Raw genomic sequence first — 26,583 nt, forward strand, 5'->3', positions numbered from 1 at the left:
GTCTTGAACTGAGTGGTCAACGCAATGCAGCTTTCAGCTATTCTGAATGTTTTTATAGTATGAAACCTTAGCTGCCTGGCATAGGCTCCTTATACCAGGCTGGAGGTGTTGTGTTACTGTTCACTGTTTTTACACTTGCTTTGTCGAAGGAGGTAATAGACACTTTGGGATTTCAAACAGCTGGAGTCCCCATGAAGAGACCACCTCTTTTCAACAGGGGGACTGCCAAATAAACTCTGCAGGCTGTGAGGGCAGATCATCATTGCCCCCAAAAAGCTGGACCAGACAGCTGCATCCACTGACTCTCCCCATGCGTGTGCTTTAGAGAGGATCAGGTTCTGTCTGCTTGCTTCCATCCACTCTCCAGACTGCTGCTGGGGAGCTGCCCATCTGCTGCCCTGTGAGGGGATAGAGGACTATTATTCCTGGAGATCACATAGAAGAAATGAAGATGCCTAAAAGGAAAAATTTGCTGCTGACATGGCTTGTTCTTCTGGAACTCTACTGGGGATGTGAAGCACAGGCAAATTATCAAGGTAACTAATATACCATAACTTCACATAGCAGCTGAATACACACCATCCTCTTTTTAACAATCTAACACATTTTATAGAAGTATTGATACAGCATCTGAATATAGTTGATATACTTGGGTACTGTGTGTAACATTTTATGTGTCTAATGACTTTAAAGATATAGGTGGGTTCATCTGGGTATTTAAAGCAGTATTAAACCCAAAAGTAAACATTTATTTAATGGCAGCTTACCAATTCTTAGATGTGATGGATGCATTTGTTTTATTTTTTAGGCTTTATTTCTTTTAATTTCACCCAGTGATCCTGCCAGTCTTTTATGTTATTAACAGAACAAGCTGAACTGCAGATGTAGTGGTTAGAGAGTTGGAACAAACCATTTAACACTGACAAATGTTCTTACAATAATCAGCTTGTATTTGTTTATGTGAAACCTTATCCCAAAAGGAACAAGACTGTTTGATGTAACTGCTTAAAGCATATTAGCTGGAGTTTGGCTTCAATTTGTTTATTATGATTAAATCTACTAGTACATTTAGCACTAACCCCCCCCCCCCCCCTCCAGATTAAATATGTTGCTGTCCAAAGGTGTTTCTGTTGCTCCTCCATCCAGAGTGTAAGCACCCTAATACAAGAGGCATGTTACTGGCCACTTCAACAGGTGAAAACAGAGGGGGAGGAAGCCTAACAAAAGAAAACTAATGCGGCCACCATATCTACTGATTGCTAAGCTGCAATATATTACATTTTTATTTTGGGTTTAATACTACTTTAGCAATAACACAGATCTTATTCTTACATATACTATAATATCTGGGACAGCCATATTTAATGAAAATGTATTGATTATAAGTATTTATATAGTGACATCAAATTATGCACTGCACATTTACATCAGGTCCTGCCCTCAAAGAGCTTACAATCTTTAGACCCTATTTCACATACATATACTATGGTCAATTTAGACAGGAGCCAATTAACTTGCCAATATGTCTTTAGATTGTAGGGGGAAAACAGAGTACCCAGAGGAAACCCACACAATCATATGGATAACATGCAAACCGATAGTTTCATGGTAAAATTTTAAATTTGTCCTAATTAACCTCATAGATGTGTATTCCGAAGTCACCATGATATACTCATGTCCCCTTCTTTTGTGCCAATTTCAGCTGCTGGTTTTAGTTGTGCACTAGCCCTATAGTGATGATCAGATTAGTCTGTCAGTGGAACTATACTCACCTCACTCCAGTGATGTGGTGTCCATGAGTACCCTCGTCAGCCTCTGACATCTTTGGACAGATTCTGATCATAAACAATTTAAATTGTATTAAACAAAATAATTATTAATTAAAACCCTACTTTAACAAATATGGCTGCTATTACTTGGTGTTCACAATTTTTTTTGGTATAAAATACCAAGTGGCAGCTGCAACAGAATATTTTATTTTTTATTTCAGGTACTTATATAGCGCTGTCAATTTACACAGTGCTTTACATATATATTGTACATTCACGTCAGTCCCTAACCCTCAAGGGGCGTACAATCTAAGGTCCCTAACTCGCATACATATACGCATGCTCCCCCATTGACAACTGCCTAGTTTGACAACCTGAGTGGCATCACGTACAATAAGAATAGCATTTGATATTCCTTGGTAAAGATGGTGAAATTATTATGATACAAGATATATTTCTCTAGATCAGCCTTTCTCAACCAGGGTTCACTGGAACCTACAGTTCCTCTAGAGGTTCCTAAAGGTTCCTTGAGCAATGAGCAATCTTTGCCTCTTAGATAAGTTAACACTGACACCTTTTAGAGATCTTTTAAAATGTTACTAAACCCAGGACCCTGCATTCATTATATCTGGTCTCCAACATTGCACAGAACATAGATGTGCAATTATTTTAGTGAACATAAACTGCTAAATACCTTTTCTCATCAGCAGTTAGAGCAGTCTTGTGACTTCTATCAGTGTCCAACAGAGCACTGGTTAAAGCTTGTAGGAGGAGTTTTCATTCTCCTCTTGCTGTCCTATGAGGCTGCACTGTCCTGTACAGAACACATGCACTCTCCCTAAAAATAAACTCTCTAGCAATACTAACCAAACGTAGTATGTGCAGCTTGCCCCCAAGGCTCTGTTCTATCAGGAGATGAGTTAGGGACAGTAGAAGAAGGGGAGAATCAGGGAGGACAGGATCAAATATCCTTTTTACACAATGCAGAGGATTAACCCCTTAAGTTTCACAGTGAGTATAACAAGCATGTTTTTCTGCATATACAGACTGATTTTACTGTTGTGGGTTTAGTAACACTTTAAGCTATCTATAAGGGAGGCATTTGTCTCAAGTGAAAGGAACCTTCTTCCCCCTGACCATCATACGAATGTACCATGAGCTAGAGATATAGTAATTATTAGCAGGGTTTCCTTGAGGCTGAAAATACATTTCAAGGGTTCCTCCATGTTAAAAAGCTTGAGAAAGGCTGATTGAGAATAAAATGCTTGAGAAAGGCTGCTCTAGAATAAAACACTTGAGAAAGGCTGCTCTAGAAAAAAATGCTTGAGAAAGGCTGCTCTAGAATAAAATGCTTGAGAAAGGCTGCTCTAGAGTAAATCGCTTGAGAAAGGCTGCTCTAGTGTAAACCGCTTGAGAAAGGATGCTCTAGAGTAAAGTGCTTGAGAAAGGCTGCTCTGGAATAAAACGCTTGAGAAAGGTTGCTCTGGAATAAAACGCTTCAGAAAGGCTGCTCTAGAGTAAAATGCTTCAGAAAGGCTGCTCTAGAATAAAACGCTCGATAAAGGCTGCTCTAAAGTAAAACGCTTGAGAAAGGCTGCTCTAGAGTAAAACGCTTGAGAAAGGCTGCTCTAGAATAAACCACTTGAGAAAGGCTGCTCTAGAATAAAACGCTTGAGAAAGGCTGCTCTGGAATAAAACGCTTGAGAAAGACTGCTCTAGAGTAAAATAGTTGTACAATACTGTCTAGAACTTCCTAAAACTAAAGCCATCTGCATCACTAGTGTCCACTAGTGAACACTAATCACTTCCAGAGCCTGCGTCTCAGTGAGAACACTCTAGCACCTGCTGGCACAACAGAGTTTCTGTGCTTGTATGCTCTAGAGCAGTGATGGCGAACCTATGGCACGCGTGCCAGAGCTGGCACGCAGAGCCATCTCAGTGGGCACGCCAGGAAGAAGAGCATGATGAGCGCGCATGGACCGGCCATCCAGATCTTGTCCACACTGGACCCCCATCAAACTACATTTCCCACATGTCTCTGGGGCCAGGGTGGGCGTGGACGAGAGGAAACGGCTCCAATGCGGCTCTGGCACCAGGGGTGATGTACCCGGGGATTGGCGCGGAAGAGAGGAAGAGGCTCCCACACTGCTCCCACACCGCTCCGGGGCCAGGGGCAACGTGTTCAGAGTGGATGGGAATGAGCTGCTGGGTTGGAAGCCACACCGACGCTGCCAGAGGTGAGATTAACTGCTTGCAGTGTCGCCTGTCAGTGCCCAGCAGTGTCGCCTGTCAGTGCCCAGCAGTGTCGCCCATCAGTGCTGCCCATCAGTGCCATCCATCAGTGCCCAGCAGTGTCGCCTGTCAGTGCTGCCCAGCAGTGCCACCTGTCAGTGCTGCCCAGCAGTGCCACATGTCAGTGCCCAGCAGTATCTCCCATCAGTGCTGCCCATCAGTGCCACCCATCAATGATGCCCAGCAGTGCCATCCATCAGTGCCCAGCAGTGTCACCCAGCAGTGTCGCCTGTCAGTGCTGCCCAGCAGTGCCACCTGTCAGTGCTGCCCAGCAGTGCCACCTGTCAGTGCCCAGCAGTGTCGCCCATCAGTGCTGCCCATCAGTGCCACCCATCAATGATGCCCAGCAGTATCCAGCAGTGTCATCCATCAGTGCCCAGCAGTGTCACCCATCAGTGCCCAGCAGTGTCGCCTGTGAGCGCTGCCCAGCAGTGCCACCTGTCAGTGCTGCCCAGCAGTGCCACCTGTCAGTGCCCAGCAGTGTCGCCCATCAGTGCTGCCCATCAGTGCGACCCATCAATGATGCCCAGCAGTGCCACCGATCAGTGCCGTCTGTCAGTGCGTCCAGGTAGGCAAGTGGTTAATTGCAGTGTTGGCACTTTTGAAATAAAAAAGTTGGTTTGTGTTGCAGTTTTGGGCACTCGGGCTCAAAAAGGTTCGCCATCACTGCTCTAGAGTAAAACGCTTGAGAAAGACTGCTCTAGAGTAAAACGCTTGAGAAAGGCTGCTCTAGAGTAAACCGCTTGAGAAAGGCTGCTCTAGAGTAAAATGCTTGAGAAAGGCTGCTCTAGAGTAAACCGCTTGAGAAAGGCTGTTCTAGAATAAACCACTTGAAAAAGCCTGCTCTAGAATAAACTGCTTGATAAAGCCTGCTCTAGAGTAAAACATTTGAGAAAGTCTGCTCTAGAGTAAAACGCTTCAGAAAGGCTGCTGTAGAATAAAACACTTGAGAAAGGCTGCTCTGGAATAAACCGCTTGAGAAAGGCTGCTCTGGACTAAACCACTTGAGAAAGGCTGCTCTAGGGTAAAACGCTTGAGAAAGGCTGCTCTAGAATAAAACACTTGAGAAAGGCTGCTCTGGAATAAACCGCTTGAGAAAGTCTGCTCTAAAATAAAACGCTTGAGAAAGGCTGCTCTGGACTAAAACGCTTGAGAAAGACTTTCCTAAAACTAAAGCCATGTGCATCACTAGTGAACACTAATTACTTCCAGAGCCTGTGTCTCAGTGAGAACATTCTGGCACCTGCTGGCACAACAGTTTCTGTGCTTGTATGCTCAAATCCTGAACCTGCACTCAAGTTGTTGTTTGTCTGCGGTGCTCTGTATATCCACTCTACTCTTTTCATCAGGTTCTTACCCAACAGAATCCCAAATTATAGAAAGCAGTCATTTACCACAGCGTATTCTTTGAAGTAGAACTGCACTGCATCCGAGTACCACAGACCAAAAATGCTATTTAATTCAATTTTAATATCCAAAACAAACTCCTCCATCTCCCCATGTCTCCATGCTTTATTTTGCTAAGAATTCATTTTGAAAAACACCTCTTGGCATTTCTGGCAGCGGTCATCTTGAGTAAGGGCTGGTGATTCATGTAGCGGTTACTTCCTAGAATCCATCTATCTTTAGCTCAGGCATTGGCTGAGCCGAGAACCCTCCCTCCCCTCCTGAAGACTCCTGGAATGTATGACATCATTTGCCTAGGCCTGAAACCAGGAAATAAATGAAGGAATGGAAAAAAAAGATTAAAACAAGTAAATACGATATACTTTCCTATCTATTTACTAATGCTAACAGCACAAGGATTAGAAATAGTTCATGTTGATTGAGAGAGTGAAGTTCCGCTTCAACAGCAGTGTTTGGGCTTTGAATGATTTTTAAAGCTTTAGAGCATCTCTTGCTGCAGGATGAATGAAGCAGGTCATGAAGAAGCAAAAGTAAAATTTTTTTTAACCATTTCAATACCGGGCAATTTTACACCCTCCTGCCCAGGCCATTTTTCACGTTTCAGCGCTCTCACACTTTGAATGACAATTGCGCGGTCATACAACATTGTACCCAAACTAAAATTTTATCATTTTCTTCACACAACTAGAGCTTTCTTTTGGTGGTATTTAATCGCTGCTGGGGTTTTTATTTTTTGCTAAATTAACAAAAAAAGACCAAAAATTTTGAAAAAAAAACACGTTTTTCTTTGTTTCTGTTATAAATGTTTACAAATAAATAATTGTTCTTCATAAATTTAGGCCGAGATGTATTCTGCTACATGTCTTTGGTGAAAATAACCCAAATTAGGATGTATTATTTAGTTTGTAGGAAAGTTATAGCGTTCACAAACTATGGTATAGATCTGAATATTGATCAATCCTGAAGTACTGACAGCCAGTCTAATTTCTTGAGGTCCAAGAATGTCAGAATAGTACAGATATCCCCCAAATGACCCCTTTTTGCAGAGTAGACAGTCCGACGTACTTCATAAGAGGAATGGCGAGTTTTTTGAAGTTGTATTTTTGTTGTCATAATTTTTCGGAAAATGAAAAAATTAAAAAAAATATTTTCACTATTTTTTTTTTACATACTGTCACCAGTGCAGTACAGCGTCATCATATAACTGGCATGGCGGTGAACAGGGACACTGACTGGTGACAGTATGAAAAAAAAATTATATATTTTTAATTTTTTTTTATTTTTAATTTTTTATTAAATTTTTTTTTTTTTTAAGATTTTGTTTTCATATTTTACTATGACCAAAGTAGTACAATGTTACCATAGTAACATTGTACTACTTTGGGGAAGTGATCAGTATTTTTTTTTTTTTTTTTACACAATTTGCTTATAGCAAAGAGTTACTTTGCTATAAGCAAGCATTTACCTGAATCGATTCATTCAGGTTTTTTGTTTTTTTTTGTGCTTAGCTGTGATTTGGCCACAGCTAATCACATGACATGTGCATGTGACCTGCTGTGACCATTCACAGCTAGGCACTAGTATACAATGGATGGCATCAATGAAGCCATCCATTGTATACAACTGTCATGTGACCTGCTGTGATTGGTCACAGCAGGTCACATGGTACCTGCAACGGGGACCGGTACTCAGATCTGTCATCGGCCATGTCCGAGGTACAGGCCGGTGACAGATCGCGCCGCTGCGCAGCTTTGCAATTGCACGAACTGCGCATGTGCGGGAGGACGCCAAATGGCATACACCCCGGAAAGCTAAACCATTTTTGCGGCCGCCAAACGGCTATAGGCCGGGCGGCTAATGGTTAAAACCCAAACTTTTTTTTTTGGAGTTTTGGATAGAATGTGGAAGGGCTAATAAACCTATTTATTGCTCTTTATTCCCTACTTTGGAAATTCACCTTCTCTATTTCTCCTGGTAAACATTGTCACTGGACTGAAGGTGAAGGGAAAACCCAGGGGGGGCTTGTTACATGACAACTGCCTAAGAGACTATTTTCCTCACTTTGGAGGGATTTCTTTTCTCTCTTCCTTTTGTGTTTGTAGGAAGTGAAGTGAAATCTCCCTTTTGGAAACAGATGGCAAAACCCGACTATGGTTAGGCACTTCTCACTCCGTATAAAATATATAAAGAAATATAAAAAAGCTTTAGTCAAACTTGAAAGCGGAGCTCCAATCGTTTTTGTAAAAAAATAAAAGTCAGCAGCTACAAAAACTTTAGCTGCTGAATTTTAACCACTTGTCCTCCAGAGGATTTACCCCTCTTCCTGATTAGGCCATCTTTTTGCGATACGGTACTGCGTTATTTTAACTGACAATTGCACGGGCATGCAAAGCTGCACCCAAATGAAATTTACGTCCTTTTTTCCCCACAAATAGAGCTTTCTTTCGCTGGTATTTGATCGCCTGTGCGTTTTTTTTTGCACTATAAACAAAAAAAATGACAATTTTGAGAAAAAAAACAATATTTTTGACTTTTTGCTATTAAACATGCCCAGTAAAAAAATTTAAAAAATCAGATTTTGTCATAAATTTAGGCCAAAATGTATTCTGCTACATGTCTTTGCTTACAAAAATCCCAATATGTGTAAATTAATTGGTTTAAGTGAAAGTTATGGTGGTATATATACTTGGATTTTTTATTTTTTTTACTAGCAATGGCAGCGATTAGTGACTTATAGCAGGACTGCGGGAGTGCAGGACTGCGGCGGGCATTTTGACACTGGGGGGAACTGGCTTGGTGCCACTGACATCCCCAGTTGCACCAATACAGTGATCAGTGCTAATAAACAGCACTGACAGTGTACTAATGACAAAGAACAAAGGTATACCGCTCAGGCAAACCATCCAGATCAATCCACAACAGGTGCAGGCTCTGGCTCGCAACCACACACAATGTAATAGGAAGAAGGGTCAGCTGCACACCGGAGGATAGATGAATATAGTGTATATTTATCGATCCATAGGACACACAAAACACCAGGACATGAATACAGGACCTGTTAACGCGTTTCACATGATCTCGTGCCTAATCATAAGATTAAACATGTTAACAGGTCCTGTATTCATGTCCTGGTGTTTTGTGTCTCCTATGGATCGATAAATATACACTATGTTCATCTATCCTCCAGTGTGCGGCTGACCCTTCTTCCAATTGCACTGTACTAATGACACTGGGCAGGAAGGGGTTAACATCTGGGGCAATCAAAGGGTTAACTGTGTGCTGTTTCACTGTGTGCTGTGTGTGTGCTTTACACTGTAAGCAGACTGCTTTGTATGGCACTGCTATGCCGAGCCATACAAAGCAGTGTGCTTGAGCTGACAGGGGAAAGATCTTTGTTGTTTATATACAGGTCTCTCCCCCATCGGTAATACTTGGCGATCGGGAGTCGGCGAGTAATCACCGGGCAGGACCTGGCGATTGATAGCCGAGGCCACGAATGGCAGCGTGGGTAGGGCGCGTGCACCCTCTATCCATAACTGCACAATCATGTATATATACGTGATTTTGTGCCCAGTGCTGCCCTGTAGCAGTATTTCTGCTATAGGGCGGCACGGAAGCAGTTAATAAACAGACTCTTACCTGTCCACAGATCCTTTAGTGTGCTCACCCAAGGGGGCGCCAGGTATCATCTTCAGTCCCTGATGCCGGCATCTTAGCTGTGGCCACCTGGTTGTGACAGCTTGCGGCTTCACAGCCGGGTATCCATTGCGAATGTGTGAGCCACGCTGCACACTGTGATTGGTCCCGCAGCCTTTTAGGACTTGTGCTTGCTCCCAGAAGACTGTGGAGAGGGAGGGGGGGGGGGCACTTCCACTTGGATCGCCTAGGCGGTCCCAGAGGAAGTGGGAGCGGGTACCTGTCAAAATCAGGTACCCGCTCCCCCCACCTCCCAAAAAGATTGCCAAATGTGAAAGAGGAGGCGGGGAGGAGGCCTTTTGGGTGGAGTTCTGCTTTAAGTATCAGTGGTATAGAAAATAATAAGAAAAAGATCCCTGGTGTCATTGCAGCTTAATAAATGTAACATTGATGTTACAATGTGGCAGATTTAGAGCTGTACATTGTTGTATAATTGGCTATAACTGGCAATATTGTGGGCTGTACTTTTACTGAGCTCATTTGTTGCAGAGATATTTAGCAACCCTCTCCAGAGTAAGACCATCAATGCTTAGGAAGCAGCAGAGGTAGGACTTGGCACCGGGGTGGTTGCAGAGAACTCAGTGCATCACATATTTTGTTGTACAGTTGGTTGAGTAGATCAGCTTTAGCCAAGTTGATTGTACGAGATGAAACAGTCCGCTACTACTGTGTGTGATGCTGGATTTATGCCAGTGTGGAGGTGCCATGGTGTTAAGATGAGTTTGAAGTCCATGCAAGTGAGATGCCAGTGAGGTAGAGCAATTCATTTCTGCCTTCCCCTTTTTTTTTCTCTCTGTCTCTTATTTAACTCGGAAACCTGTGTTTACTATATCTGGTCTCCCACAGAAGCCTCCTTCATAACAATTACTGGTTAAATCTTGGAGGAGGAGTTTTCATTCTCCACTGATTGTCCTATGAAGCTGCATAGCCCCTGACCCTCTGCCTGGACAGCGCCGATTGGCCCTGTGCTGATCACATGCATTCTCCCAAGAAAAACAAAAATTCTCTAGCAATAGACACCAAACTGAGCATGTGCAGCTTGCCCCCGAGGCTCTTTTGTATCAGTAGATGAAGGGGAGGATCAGAGAAGACAGGATCAATCATCCATTTTACAGAAGGCAGAGAATTAACCCCTTAGGTCCCACAGTGACCAAGCATGCTTTAATGCATATACAGACTGATTTTACTGTTGTGGGTTTAGTTACACTTTAAATTATCTATGCTTGTTGCCATATTATGGTTACATTACCAATTAAAAGCCCAACTGAACCTACTGATTTTATTATTATTATTATTATACAGGATTTATATAGCGCCAACAGTTTGCTCAGCGCTTTACAATATAACGGGAGACAATACAGCAACAATACAGTTCAATACAAGAGGGATAGGAGGGCCCTGCTCCTTGGAGCTTACACTCTAGGAGATTTTATTGCTATGATGCAGTCAGGCTGCATAAACAGTAATAAATATTGTCACCTTTTTATTTGTTTAATTTCTATGCATGCTGGAATGCTGGACTTCTGTTCTACATGCAGTCACGGTCTACAGCCGTCTGACAACCCGCCCCCTGTGCGGTGCTCCAATCAGCATAGCTCATACTCCCTGAATAGTGCCGTTGATTGGAGCAGTTTCCATTGAAGGATGTTGGAACTCTGGAGACCTGGACCGCTGTGTTCTGTGTTGAGTGGAGGTCTGTCTCTTCTGAGTGCTGCTAGCATAGAGTGTTTTCACCCTTCGCTTCAGCAAATAGAAAGTAAACAAATAGCAAATATGATTGTATTTATTACTGTCTCACACAAATAAAGCTTTCTTTTGGTGGTATTTGATTGTCGCTGGGGTTTTTATTTTTTGCACTATAAACTAAAAAAGACCAACAATTTTGAAGAACAAATAGTTTTTTACTTTTTCTGCTATAAAACATATCCAATTAAAAAAATAAATCTAATTTCTTATAAATTTAGGCCAAAATGTATTCTGCAATATATTGTTTGGTAAAAAAATCACAATAAGTGTTTATTGATTAGTTTGCACATAAGTCATAGCGTCTACAAACTATGGGATATATATACTGGAATATTTCTTTCTTTCTTTATATTTGTTTATTTTTTTATATTAGTATGGTGGCAATCAGAGACTTATAGCAGGACTATAATAGTACGGTGGTCAATCTGGTCTAACTGACCCTTTGTGGGAACCAGTAACCCTAATACAGTGATCAGTGCTAATAATATAATCTGAAACTGTGCTAATGACACTAATTGGGAAGGGGTTAACATCTAGGGGCGATCAAAGGTGTATGCCTGTCAGGAATGGACTAGCCAGCAATGGTGGGACTCACCTGCCTTTTGATCTGCAGTACCAGGGCTGGCCAGCGGGTGCTCCCAGCAATCAGAGACTCAACTTTGCAGCCAGCTAACACCTGGAACTGATTATGCTGGGGTATTTAAGGGATGGCCAGACTTGCAGACTCTGCCTTGGTGTTGTGTTCTCTTGGGCCCTGTATCCTGTTCCTGCTCTCTGTTCCTGTCTGATTCTCTGCTGACCCTGCTCTGATCCCTGGCTTGTCTGACCATCCCTCTGCCTGACCCTCTGTACTACGCTACTTGCTACCTGTTCTGATCCCTGGCTTGTGACCCTGACCATCCCTCCGCCTTACCCTCTGTACTACGCTGCTTGCTACCTGCTGAACCTGGCCTGTGACCCCGACCCATCTCCGCTTGCTCCCCCTGTACCTACCTGCCCTATTGATATTGACCCGGCCTGCCTGACGACGCTTGCTTGTATGTACTGTTATCTGTGGGTGGTTGGTTTGGTTTGGTTTCACTGTATTATGTTTTAGTATTGCACTGCGTTTATGTTTGTATTGTTAGTGTTAATAAATTATATTGTTTATAACATATCTGAGGTCTGCGTTTCCCTGCGTCAGTCACACACATCTGGTTACACCTGGGAGCCCTGACATTACACCAAGGCCAATCCTGACCAGAAGTGGCTGCACAGGGAAGCCATCTTGGCTTGTTGCTGGGAAGGATGGATCTGGATGAGGTTGTGTATTTATATCTGCTAGTGTTTGATGACAGGGAGTATGCTTATCAAACTCTGAAGGAGTATCCCCGGGATCAACTACTAGAATGTATACGGCTCGCTCATGTTCTAGTAGATCAGGGTACAGAGTTCTCTGAGGTGCAGCCTTTGATTGAGGTTTGTGCTGAGTTGGTTTCATCTGGTTCCCCTGAATGCAGGGATGAATTTTTGCCACCATTTAGTGCAGACCAGGTAGAGTCCCTGGTGTGGTTATTAGAGGATGATGTGGGTTACTTTCTGGAGCGTTATTCCACATGTTCACCACAGACACTAAGAGATTGTATAAACGCAGTGCAGTCATTGACCAGACAGGCTTTGTGTAAGCTCAGCTTTGTTCAACCCATACTGCAGACATGGACAGACTTGTTGCACCCAGCCTCAGTCAGCTTACAAAAACCCAGTCCTGCTTCTAACTCTACTCCTGTATTCCCACCAGCTCCTCCAGTTACAGCCCAGTATACTTGGCTATCTACCGCATGTCAGTCCCCTGTTCCCACTCGCTGCACCTATCCTGCCTTTAACCCTGTAAAAAAGCCCTCTGTAGCAACTGCTCCCTCTCCTGTTCCATCCTCCAGTTTTTCTCTGTCTCCAGCTGCTCCATTCGTTTGCAGACCTGCGTTTACTTGCAGTGCTCCAGTAGTTAAAACCAGAAAAAAGCAAAAATTCTTTCCAACCAATACCATCCTGCCAGTATCCAAACCGGTGAACCTGCCTTCCGTGACTCAGCCGGAAGCCTCTACTCAGCCGGAAGCCTCTACTCAGCCGGAAGCCTCTACTCAGCCGGAAGCCTCTACTCAGCCGGAAGCCTCTCTTCAGCCGGAAGCCTCTCTTCAGCCGGATGCCTCTCTTCAGCCGGAAGCCTCTCTTCAGCCGGAAGCCTCTCTTCAGCCGGAAGCCTCTCTTCAGCCGGATGCCTCTCTTCAGCCGGATGCCTCTCTTCAGCCGGATGCCTCTCTTCAGCCGGATGCCTCTACTCAGCCTGATGCCTGCATTCAGCCGGATGCCGCTACTCAGCATGATGAACTGATCCAGCCCGACGATCCTATTAGGCCAGTTGACTCGATGCCCGCTGTTGATCCAGATGATCCGGTACCTGATCCAGTGCCCGCTGTCGTGCCAATTGACTCAGAGCCCGCTGTCGTACCTGGTGACCCGGTGCCCACTGCCTTGCCAGATGACGCGGTGCCCGCTGGCAAGCCAAATGACCTGATGCCTGGTGACCCAGTGCCCGCTGTCATACCTGGTGACCCGATGCCCGCTGTCGAGCCAGACAATCCGATACCTGATGACCCGGTGCCCACTGTCGTGCCTGTTGACTCGGAGCCCACTGTCTTGCCAGACGACTCGGTGCCCGCTGTTCCGCCAGTCGACTCGGTGCCCGCAGTGTTGCCAGACGACTCGGTGCCCGCAGTGTTGCCAGACGACTCGGTGCCCGCAGTGTTGCCAGACGACTCGGTGCCCGCAGTGTTGCCAGACGACTCGGTGCCCGCAGTGTTGCCAGACGACTCGGTGCCCGCAGTGTTGCCAGACGACTCGGTGCCCGCAGTGTTGCCAGACGACTCGGTGCCCGCAGTGTTGCCAGACGACTCGGTGCCCGCAGTGTTGCCAGACGACTCGGTGCCCGCAGTGTTGCCAGACGACTCGATGCCCGCAGTGTTGCCAGACGACTCGATGCCCGCTGTTCCGCCAGTTGACTCGGTGCCCGCAGTCTTGCCAGACGACTCGGTGCCCGCAGTCTTGCCAGACGACTCGATGCCCGCAGTCTTGCCAGACGACTCGGTGCCCGCAGTTCCGCCAGTTGACTCGATGCCCGCTGTTCCGCCAGTTGACTCGGTGCCCGCAGTCTTGCCAGACGACTCGGTGCCCACTGTTGTGCCTGGTGACTCGGTGCCCGCCGCTTCGCCTGGGGGCTCGAGACCTGTTGCTCCGCCTGAGGGCCCGAGACCTGTCGCTCCATCTGGGGGTCCGGCGCCCGCCGCTCCGCCTGAGGGCCCGAGACCTGTCGCTCCATCTGGGGGTCCGGCGCCCGCCGCTCCGCCTGAGGGCCCGAGACCTGTCGCTCCATCTGGGGGTCCGGCGCCCGCCGCTCCGCCTGAGGGCCCGATGCCTGTCGCCCCGCCTGGGGGCCCGATGCCGGTCGCCCCGCCTGGGGGCCCGATGCCGGTCGCCCCTCCTGGGGGCCCGGCGCCCGCCCCGCCTGGGGACCCAATGCCTGTCGCCCCGCCCGGGGGCCCGGCGCCCGCCCCGCCTGGGGACCCGATGCCTGCCGCCCCGCCCGGGGGCCCGGTGCCTGCCGCCCCGCCCGGGGGCCCGGTGCCTGCCGCCCCGCCCGGGGGCCCGGTGCCTGCCGCTCCACCCGGGGGCCCGGTGCCTGCCGCTTCGCCTGGTAATCCGATGTGCCTCTGCCCGGAGTCCTGCCCGATGTGCCTCTGCCCGGAGTCCTGCCCGATGTGCCTCTGCCCGGAGTCCTGCCCGATGTGCCTCTGCCCGGAGTCCAGCCCGATGTGCCTCTGCCCGGAGTCCAGCCCGATGTGCCTCTGCCCGGAGTCCAGCCCGATGTGCCTCTGCCCGGAGTCCAGCCCGATGTGCCTCTGCCCGGAGTCCAGCCCGATGTGCCTCTGCCCGGAGTCCAGCCCGATGTGCCTCTGCCCGGAGTCCAGCCCGATGTGCCTCTGCCCGGAGTCCAGCCCGATGTGCCTCTGCCCGGAGTCCAGCCCGATGTGCCTCTGCCCGATGTGCCTCTGCCCGATGTGCCTCTGCCCGGTGTGCCCCTGCCCGGTGTGCCGCTGCCCGGAGTCCTGCCCGATGTGCCAGTCTTTGATATCCCGCCAGTTACCAGACCCGGGCGGTGGAACATTTTGCCCAGCTAGGACTGTTTGGAGCGTCCTGAGGCCACTCCTTGAGGGGGGGGTACTGTCAGGAATGGACTAGCCAGCAATGGTGGGACTCACCTGCCTTTTGATCTGCAGTACCAGGGCTGGCCAGCGGGTGCTCCCAGCAATCAGAGACTCAACTTTGCAGCCAGCTAACACCTGGAACTGATTATGCTGGGGTATTTAAGGGATGGCCAGACTTGCAGACTCTGCCTTGGTGTTGTGTTCTCTTGGGCCCTGTATCCTGTTCCTGCTCTCTGTTCCTGTCTGATTCTCTGCTGACCCTGCTCTGATCCCTGGCTTGTCTGACCATCCCTCTGCCTGACCCTCTGTACTACGCTACTTGCTACCTGTTCTGATCCCTGGCTTGTGACCCTGACCATCCCTCCGCCTTACCCTCTGTACTACGCTGCTTGCTACCTGCTGAACCTGGCCTGTGACCCCGACCCATCTCCGCTTGCTCCCCCTGTACCTACCTGCCCTATTGATATTGACCCGGCCTGTCTGACGACGCTTGCTTGTATATACTGTTATCTGTGGGTGGTTGGTTTGGCTTGGTTTCACTGTATTATGTTTTAGTATTGCACTGCGTTTATGTTTGTATTGTTAGTGTTAATAAATTATATTGTTTATAACATATCTGAGGTCTGCGTTTCCCTGCGTCAGTCACACACCTCTGGTCACACCTGGGAGCCCTGACAATGCCTAACAGTGCTTTGTGTGTACTTTTACAAGGAGATGAGACAGTCTTTATTTCCTGCTTTGCAGGGAAAACAAAAATTGGCACATCCCCAATGATAGGGCAGAGCTCTGTATTGTGTACATACACAGAGCTCTTCTCTGTCAGCCTCTTCTCTTGGTCGGGACCTGCTGATCAGCTTGTGCTGCGTCTAATCACCTCTACCTGGAAGAGCTGGATCACGTACCGCCTTGCTGCCACACATGTAAGTGATGTGGTCAGCAAGCAGTTAACGTGCACCTGTGCCTGTGTGCTTTTCCATATTTTTAAAGTATATGTAAACCCTCACCTTGTAAAAGAATACATTGAGTTTAAAATAGAAGTGATAGGAAAAACATTTGTATACATATAAGAAAACATTTGAAATACCTTTATTCCACTTTTTTTATAAGTGATCACATACCCTCTGTTTTCAGCTGCATAAGAACCTCAGAGAGCTAGAGAAGGAGAAACAGCAACACTCTGATCTTCCCAGTGAAGGGCTGTGCAGAGGGGGCGTGTCAACACAAGTCTAATCATTGGAAGAGAACAGGCTGAATTCTCAGCACAGCCAGAAAATGACCACGCTGTGCTCTCATGCCTTGTGTGGTCAGTTTTTAATAGGAAAGCAGAGGAACTGGCAAGAACACCAGGAATTTCAAAGGAAGCAATACAAAGAGAGCAGGATACTTTTTCATCAAGTACATGGTACAGCAGGCACATGTCAGAAATATGAAATGTTGGGTTTACATATTCTTTAAAAAGCAGTAAAACAGATTTAAAGTGATATTAAAGGCTCCTTTTTTTTTAATAACAAACATGGTACATGTATCTGCTCTGTGCTCTTGCACAGAGCAGCCCCAATCCTCTACTTCTTGGGTCCCCCACTGGCACTCCTCTTAACCAGTGCCTTCAATAGCAAGCTGCTTGCTACGGGGGTACTAGTGCATGCCTGCTCCCGAGCCCTGCTCTATACATCCATAAAACACATAGAGCCATGGCTTGGCCCTGCCCGCACTCTCTCATCATTGGCTTGCTGGCTGTGATTGACAGCAGTGGGAGCCAATAGTTCAGCCAATGAGGAGAGACAGTCAAGGCTCCCGTGCACATCACTGGCTCGAGATGGCGTTCAGCTGAGTATTAGGAGGGCGGTGGGGGGAGTAGCACACAAAAGGTTTTTTATCTTCATGCATAGAATGCATGAAGGTAAACAAAACCTTCAACCTTTACAACCATTTTAAAACAAGTCCTCCCTGACCCAGTTACAGATTACAGGACAAAAGTGAAGGGAAATCTCCCCAATGGGAAACATGACAATGGTTTTAATCCTTCCCTACTCTATCCAATTTAATATTTTAAATACATTTTAAGTTTCAGTGCTGTAGAAAATATTAAAAAGTTGATCCCCGGTGTGAAACTTAAAGTTTCTGTTACAATTCGGCACTTTTAAATTTCCATTTTGTTGTATACTTGGCTAAACTAAACCCTCCCTGACCTATATAGCTTCTTGTATTGTGAAGTATTTCACCCTCAAAGATCACAACAGAGCTCCAAAGTCAGTTTAAGTCAGTTCTGTACATAGGGCGATTGCTTTTCTCCTCTGAACGCCAGAACTCCTGGCAGGAGAAAAGCAGCATCAGATGTTTGAGCATTATTTGATTCCATTCACCAGAATATTAGATTATTCTGACCATTGGAATTCATTAAAGCTCAAATGAGCCTAAAAACGCCTAGCATTTAGACACTTTTGCAAGCATTTAGGCACGTCAAGCTGTTTTTTCTGCTCAAAAGCTCCTCTCCTGAATGCACTTGCGATGAGTTTTTTCAGTACGTAAATGCTCTCTTCCAATTTGCCTGTGTGCATGAACACAGGCTAACATAGAGGTGCTTTTACACGCCTGTAAAAGAGGTGTTTTTTAAAGCAGAACTCCAGGCAAAAACGTCTTTACATGTCCTTGTTGCTGATTTTCTACCTTCACTGAATATTTTTTCCATCTTCTGGTTCACTCAGTAGTTGCTCTGAAATAGCCTATTCATTTTCAAAGCAAACCGTTAATTCTCTTTGGGTTCCTGTTTGTAAGACCGGTGGCTGGTCTGTCTCCTGTTCCGCTAACCACTGGTCTTGGCACATCCCTTCTGTAGTTCTTTCTCCAGGAAGCAGTGATGTAATTCAGCCCCACTTGCAATGATGGGTGGACTGAGACTCTCAGACACAGTCAATAAGTACAGGCCTAGTGTACGCACTCACATTCACTACAGTTTCTCTGTGGTTGATGGGAACTGTAGTTACCTTTACTGCAGATAGGTGAAGATATGATGTAACCCCGGTTGTTACACCTCCTCCTTGGCAGAGCAGATGCTGTTAACTTTTGAATTATAGAGATGAGGTCATGATTCAATTCAATTAGACATTTCTCCTAAAGGGTGTAGATTTTCAAAATTGTATTAACTGTTTAGTGTTTTGTATTGGGGGGTGTACTAATGGGTGATTTTATTTGCCTATCCTGGAGTTCTTCTTTAAGCCTTGTTCGCATGAGGCCTAACAACTTACAACACTCAGTATTTGTTTATGTTAAGGCTGGTTAGCTGCCAAATCCATGTTGCCTTAGAAAATAAAGGGATTTCAGTAGCTGTATTATACATTGTGAAGATACATTTCTCCACAATGCCTACAGCTACAGAGGACAGGGCTTGTTTTAAAATGCTTTTACTGCTTATTATGTGAAAATGACTTAATGTGCATAATCTGGCCACTGATGTACTTAAAGGGTCTACAACAACCTGGGCAACTTGTCCATGTCATAGCAAGCCAAAAAATCTGGTGCATGGATGTGTTGGATTTAAAGCTGGAAGAGGTTTCCCTGTACAATATGATATAAGGTGGACTCTTGTATTGCAATATAGAGGGATTACGTAAGGGTCCTGTGCACAATAAGCCATTCCGTGAAAGTTATGATGACAGTAGCAGATGGCCTATTTTTGCCCACATCTGGTTTTGTTCTTCATGTACTAAGAATGGCTTCTGTTGATGCCATCAGACATACTTTCCATTGCCCAGTCAGCTTTTTAATATGCTTTCCTTGTGCAATGCCACGCAATCCTATTCTATGAATTGCAGTACATGATTAGAGTACCTGACACTGGTCCTCTTGTAAAATAGCATAAAGAATCTGTTTATAATCTTGAATATGAAGAACACTTCGCTATTAAATCCTCTAGTTCACTAAAGTGTACTGTGCATTGTAAGAACAACGTTTTTGGGATATTATAAAAGCTTATTTTTATTTGCATTGCAAAACAGCATTGGTGAAAAAATGAAGATCTTTTGTATGGCAATTTTTTTTAGGTTTTTATAGACTAGGAAAGGGTTACATCCCATGTGACTTGATTTTTTGCCCAAACCATAGAAATGCAGAACGAAGCATAGATCAACCCCAGATAAAAGAGTCCAAAATATTTTTATTTGATGGTAAAACAAAGTATTAAAAAACAGCCAACGCGTTTTGGAGGCAACATCACTCCCCCTTCATCAGGGCTCGACACAGGATAAAATGTGGATGGATTCAGAGAAAACAGTGACTTTACAGATCTATATTAGAACCAGTACTGAACTCCCTACATGGAGAGGAGCAGCTTGACAACAGTTGTTAAGCGGCAACGGAGCATCCATTGGATGTATTAGTATCAGGGCATTTTTTTTGAATGAAGTCTCCAGAGATAATAGGGAAATTTACTATTTTGATACAAAGGGTAATGTAAATAAATATTTTTGATATATTTCAGTTTGGCTTCCTTTCCCCGTATTTCCTTACTTGTTTTTTTAATATACTTCATACATATTGGTGACAAACACCCCACAGTTTGTTTTTTTTATTAAAGAATAAACCCCTTTTCAAGGGTTTACTTCAAAGTACAATATAAGTATATTTTTTCTGATGGAATTCTACATGCTTTTTCAAAAAGAAAAGAAGCTCACAATATGCCTGCTCCAGATATACTGTACAGTCATAGGGACTCCCAGAGGATTATCAGGGATTTTCATTTGCCTCTCCTGGCTTGTGGAAGGAAAGCTTAGTGATTTTGCACATAGTTTCTTTATTTACTATGGCCAGGACTAAAACAATAACATTTTGAAATATTTTTTAAATTAGGTAATATAAAAACAAGAATATATAAAGGCAATTTAAATATGCACCCCAGGAATTATTAATTGATCATAAAACAATGTTATTGGCTAAAATATGCACTTTTATTGTGTATAAAACAGTAAAATCTAATAGTCAATTTTCATAAAATAAAAATGATTTTTTTTAAAGCTCAATACATCCCAATATATTGTGTGACAATCAATCTACTGTGTTACATTGAAGCTACACATTTCAAGGCTGATCCACTTCTTCAGAACTGAAGATGTGCTTCTCTTCGAACCCTGACAATAAACTACAGAAATAAATCTACAGAAATAAATAAACAATCATATTTCTATAGATGGACCTTAGTTTATTTTCAGGATTCATTCAGAAGTGCCTCCTCAGTCCTGAGAAAGCAGCTCAACCATGAAATGCATAGACTCAATGTGACACAGTAGATTGATTGTCACACAGCATATTGGGATGTTTTGAGCTTTCAAAATATTTCCACCGTATCTTAAAGAAAATCCTTTTTATTCTATGACACTTGGATTTTACTGTTTTGCACACAATAAAAGTGCACGTTTTAGGTAAAAACATTGTGATCAGTTAATAATTTCTGGGGTGCATATTTAAAGTCCCTTTACATGTACAAGCGTTGAACAAAATTAGGGAAACACCATGTAAAAGAACAAAATCGTTACCTAATATGGTGTTGAACCTCCTTTGGCATCCAAGGCTGCCTGAATTCTCCTGGGAATTGACAAATATATATCTTGGATGTGGACAATGGAATTGGATATCACTCTTCATGAAAAAATCGTTCCATTTCTCGCAGAGATTCCGGAGGCAGAAAAGCAGCCAGAACCATGTTCTCCAAAATTGACCACAGTGGCTCTATATTGGGGACCAGCTTGCATGTTTGTCAAACCAAGATTTGACAACACCAGCTGTGTGAATCAGAGCATTATCATCTTGGTAAATGGTGCTGTGTTTGGGAAACAATGTCTGCAACATGGGGTGTACATACATATTTACATAGTTAGTCTGGCAGAAAAAAGACAAAAGTCCATCCAGTTTGAACCATTAAAAAAAAAAAAAAAAAGTTATAATCCTATACCCACAGTTGATCCAGAGGAAGGCAAAAAAACACCCAGCAAAGCATGATCCAATTTGCTCCTGCAGGGGAAAAAATTCCTTCCTGATCCCCCGAGAGGCAATCGGATATTCCCTGGATCAACTTTACCTATAAATGTTAGTATCCAGTTCTATTTTGTGTATCCAAGAAAGAATCCAGGACTTTTTTAAATAAATCCACTGAGCTGGCCAGAACCAACTCTTTAGGGAGTCTATTCCACATTTTCACAGCTCTCACTGTGAAATAGTCACATGATCATATATAGTCACTGCAGGGCTTGCAGAATACCAAAATATGACTGCCCGCCACCATGCTTTACCATTGGCACAAGACAGCCTGGTCATAATTTTGGGATGGTGTAAGCCACACATATACACATTCGGTGGTTGGGAACAGTGTGAAACTTTATTCATTGGACCATATTATAGTCTTCCATTGATCGATAGTCCATGATTTATGGGTGTTGCACCACTCTCTCCTCTTCTGAGCATTAATATCGGTCACTAGTGGTTTGGGAATTGCATCTCGCCCGTGAATGTTTTGGTTATGGAGTTCCCCTCCGCATAGTTTTTGTGGACACGGGCTTTGGAAAACTGACATTGAGCTCTGCAGTCACTTTTGCAGCAGTTGTTTTCTTATTCCAGGTCACCATCTTGCACAATGCCCTTTTGTCTCTTTAGGTCAGTTGACCATGTTGACCGCGCCTATGCTTATCAGATGACGTTTTTATGGAAACTGTATATTCTGTCATAATCTATAATACTGTACCTCACGACACCGCAAATACATTTTGCAGCAAAAGATGCCACGCAGCCCACAAACCTTCACTACAAAATAATCATAAAGTCCAAAGTAATAATATCTTCCACCAAATTATCCATGTGTCCCAATATCTCTGTGCACCAATATCTTCTGTAATGGATCACTAGTGCTACTCATGCATACAGCTCCCATGAACAATATATGCTCATCTCCATACTAGACCCTGATGACAAGTCAAGGGTCAAAGGCACTTGTGTCCCCTTCACAGGCTGCAAACAGGATTGGTCCAGATTCACTCCATCACATATGGCTTCCACTGTTCCACAGATCTTCCACTCTCATAAGAAGTATTATTTAATTCACGAAAGTAGAATAGGGACTGATAGTGCTCTATGTACAGTAAAAACATTTAATATTTAAAATGACACTCACAAGTCAGTGCACACACAGTGCTATGTACAGCGCATATCAAACACAGGTAGCTCTCCGGGGGTAATCACGTATTTGTTGTGCTGATTGATAATTAGGTTTGGTTTATACCGTAAATAAATTGGCAACTTCAGTCACAGAGGTACCAGTTAAGCGGCACCAACAATTTGCCCTCTTTGAAACTCAGTAAGCTCTGACATGACTCCATAATACTAGCAGCACACGCAGTGAATGATGAAAGTGAGGCTTCCCACCTGTTAGCTAGGTGTCTCATCACACAGCGGAAGCAAAAGAATGTTACATCACTTCCGCTTTCAATGTGAAATATGTTGCCAGTTTCATGCCTGCATATCATGTAGTGTTTCCATATTTTTGTCTAACACCTGTCCAACACCTGTCCTCATGGAAACATTATAAGTTGTAATAAATGATACCTTACATATTTTTAGGTAAAATATTAAATATTTTATATTATGTAAACCAAGAATGTGTAGTGCGCTAACTCCTCATCCAGACATATAAATGAAATAAAATAATCCTCCAGTAGTCCCATGTAAGATAAATCCACACTACAATAAAAGTCCAAATCTCAGAATGTCCAAATTAGTGCGTTTAACAAGCACTTTCCAAAAGGCGTGCTTGAGCTCAAGATACTATCCCTGCTCAACTTTAGGTTTGACGTACAATTTATAATAGGTCAAATGCATTTTTACAGAAGTGAATCCTTTCATGTGGCATGAATCCAGAATTTTTTTACTCAATCACGACTCCAAAAACATTTATACAAAAGACAAAAATATATATCATAGTGTAACACCGTTTACATTAAAGCTAATGATTGAGTGCACAAAACATATGTGCTCACATTACAGCAAAACACACTGTGCTCCACAACAATGTTGTAAAGTGTTCATTTCATCCAACATATACAAAACTGCTTCCCATCACCAATGAGTGTGCCATGCACATACCTTCTTCCTTGACCCATATATCATATAGGTCATAAGCACTATAAATGTTGTTAAATCTTTTGCTTTGTCCACCGCTATCCCTTAGTAGCTATTTCCTTGCTACTGGCCCTTTAAGAGACCGTATTTCCGCTTCCCACCAGGATGGTAAATGCTCTAGGAAACCAATTGTCGGGAAGGGGGATTGCTGGCAGCTACTTTCCCATTGCTGGGCACACAGTGCAAATCCTGCTGGTATCCATCTAAGTTTGCATGGTAGGCTTCCTTCCTCATAGTCCACCAAGGCAGGATTCCCATCCAGGGGGACATAGGAGTTCCCAGGGTCAATCCCTGAGGAGGGTTATCGCAAGGCTCTGCACATCCCAGTTGTCCTATAGACCAGCACTGTCTTGAGACCCTGCTCTACGCTTTCTGATCTTCAAAGCTCCAGCTTGATCCAACATTGGTGATGGGAAGCAGTTTTGTATATGTTGGATGAAATGAACACTTTACAACACTGTTGTGTGTTTTGCTGTAATGTGAGCCCATATGTTTTGCGCACTCAACCATTAGCTTTAATTCAAACGGTGTTGCACTACGATATTTTAATTATAATTATATTTTATATACACGTTTTTGGAGTCGTGATTGAGTGAATAAATTCTGGATTCCTCTCCACATGAAAGGATTCACTTCTATATAAACGCATTTGACCTATTATAATTTGTAGGTCAAACGTAAAGGTGAGCAGGGAGAGTATCTTGAGCACAAGCACGTCTTTTGGAAAGTGATTGTTAAACACACTAATTTGGACATTCTGTGATTTGGGAGTTGGACTTTTATTGTAGTGTGGATTTATTTTACATAGGATTACTGGATGAAGAGTTATATGTCTGGATGAAGAGTTAGCGCACTACACATTCTTGGTTTATATACAGTTTAAGTGAGTGTACACTTAGTGATTGGGTGCAGCAATCTTCCTTTGTTTATTTTTATTCAGGGTGTAGCAGCGCGCGAGTGTGAGCTTTTTCATTTTATATTATGTATTCTTATTTTCTGCAAGAAATGGAGCTTTAGGCTCTTTTTTACCCCTTTCACACGGGCAGCAGTCTCTACCCCCACTCTGAAAAGTGATCCTGATGGAAAGAGCAGTGTAGTAGAGAATCTGTTTCTTTGTGTTTAGGGGGGCGATTATTTGGCCTTCTGAATGCATGTTTTACTTTCAATCCCAAGGGGAATTTTGTACTGATATATCAGGCCGCAACCATGAGTTAGGTGTTTGGCTCATGGTTGCAGCGCAGTCCCATTGACATTAAAGGGGAAAGTTTTTCTAGGTAAACTTACTGTGAAGTAAAGCATAATGGCTGCAGCATGTATACCACTCCCTCTGGCTGTTATGTTAGGCTTTAGATGGGCCATCAGGAAGGGTGGTAAAAACATAGACTAACTTCCTTTTTTAACACTCTTTTGCCTCCTACGTGAAAGGGGCCTTATGAATGTGTTCTTGTATCTCCTTACCACTTGTTAAAAACGTTTTGTCTACAGACATCAATAGCTCAAGCTAAAAGTTAGAAACACAAATGAATGCATCAAAGCATAATTTAGAATGATTGAATTTTGAAAGGAAATATCAATTTAGAGGGAACAAGAGATTAATATAACATCTTGATACAAATATTGTTTCCAGTGTGTGTTAAAATGAAACAAAAATGTGCTTCACCCATGGGAGGCCCTTCTCCACAAACCACTGAAAATATTTTACTTTCTGCTTTGCAGACAAAAACGATCACATCGCCACTGACAGGAGAAAGCGCTGTGTTGTGTACATGCACAGAGCTCTGTCCTGTTTTCCTCTTTGCCGATCAGCGGGTCCCAGCTGGCAATCATTGGCCGGGACCAGCTGATCAGCTTGTGCTGTGACTAATCACAGCACAGCCGGGGCGGTGGGTGCATGCGTGCCCCCTACCCAGAAGAGTCGGATCACATATCAAATACATGATCCGGCACAGGAGAGCCGCTCTGCTGCTGTACTTCTATATGAGGCAAGCAGTTTTTATTTAAACTTGACCACCGTGTCAAATGATACTCATGACAAATTCTTCTTTACCTTCTTGACCTGGCAGTAATGGCTTAATTATCCACACAACACACTACATGCCTGCATCAACTTTATGCCCCTAAGGTCATTCCCTACTCCTCAAGAGCGTCTATGCCTTCTATCCACAGCCCCCCCCCCATCACTTCTGGCAGCCTCTAAGTAACCCCCTCTTCCATTCCCTTCCCTCCTTCCCTCTACCCTTTTTTGTTGAGATGGAACAAGCTTCTAACTGATTCTTATGTCTGAAGTGGATTCTAAGTATCCTTGCAGCTGTGAAATGAGGTAGCACACCATTAAGCTACGCTAGACTGTGCACATCTCAAGAGGAACCACTTGGAGATGTAGGATCCTGGTGTACCAACTGCTTGCAAACTTGGTCAGGATAGGGCAGTGTTTCTCAACTCCAGTCCTCATGGACCCCCAACAGGTCATGTTTTCAGGATTTCCATTATTTTGCACAGGTGATTTGATCAGTTTCACTGCCTTAGTAATTACCACAGCTGTTTCATCTGAGGGAAATCCTGAAAACATGACCTGTTGGGGGTCCATGAGGACTGGAGTTGAGAAACACTGGGCTAGGGGATGGTGGTGGATGGGGAAGTGTGAGCCTGTCATGGAACCACATGCAGGTCATCAGGCCTAATGCAGTGAGCATTCCCAGCCAGAGGAGCAATGGGATAGACTTACTAAAAGTGGTGTACTCAGAATCTGATGCAGCTGTGTATGGTAGCCAATCAGCTTCTAACTTCAGCTTGTTCAATTAAGTTTTGGCAATAAAACATGGAAGCTGATTGGTTTCTATGCAGAGCTGCACCAGATTTTGCACTCATTTTAGTATATAACCTCCATGTGTCAAGGGAGACCAGGAGTATGATGAGTGTGTGCATTGGGCACACCTTGGCACACCATGTGTAAAGGTGAAGAAGAGTACTTAGAAGACTGTGAACTATGAGCATGGCCGCTGTTAGGCCTGAAGGAGCCGTGATACAGGCAGTCTCTGGAGGTGTACATGGGATTGATTAAGTCATGTTTAGAGACCTGTCTACAAGAAGCAGCCTTTCTGCAGAGGTCTGAACTACCGTCGCTGAATCCAACCTAGAGCTGTCCAATAAGCAGGAAGCATGAGTTTTGCTGATTGCAGAGTTATAGGTCTGACTTAACGGGGTATGTCAGACAGGCTATTGTTTCTACTCAAAGTGCTGGGATTCTTCTTTACAGTATTATAGCAGGAACAGGC

The 26,583-nt window shown here is 44.2% G+C and overlaps 1 protein-coding gene across 1 annotated transcript in view; it reads left to right on the forward strand.

The window, feature by feature from the left end:
- Window positions 1–247: 247 nt before the first annotated feature.
- THBS4 (thrombospondin 4) overlaps window positions 248–26,583 on the forward strand; it is an 83,501-nt gene continuing 57,165 nt past the window's right edge. The window contains exon 1 of the mRNA XM_089658376.1: window positions 248–536. Coding sequence (XP_089514502.1) covers window positions 446–536 — 91 coding nt within the window. The 5' untranslated portion in view covers window positions 248–445. The remainder of the gene's footprint in view (window positions 537–26,583) is intronic.

Source organism: Staurois parvus, unplaced genomic scaffold (assembly GCF_062004578.1).
Source record: "Staurois parvus isolate SC_StPar_1 unplaced genomic scaffold, SC_StPar_1.0 ptg001065l, whole genome shotgun sequence".
Classification (NCBI taxonomy): domain Eukaryota; kingdom Metazoa; phylum Chordata; class Amphibia; order Anura; family Ranidae; genus Staurois; species Staurois parvus.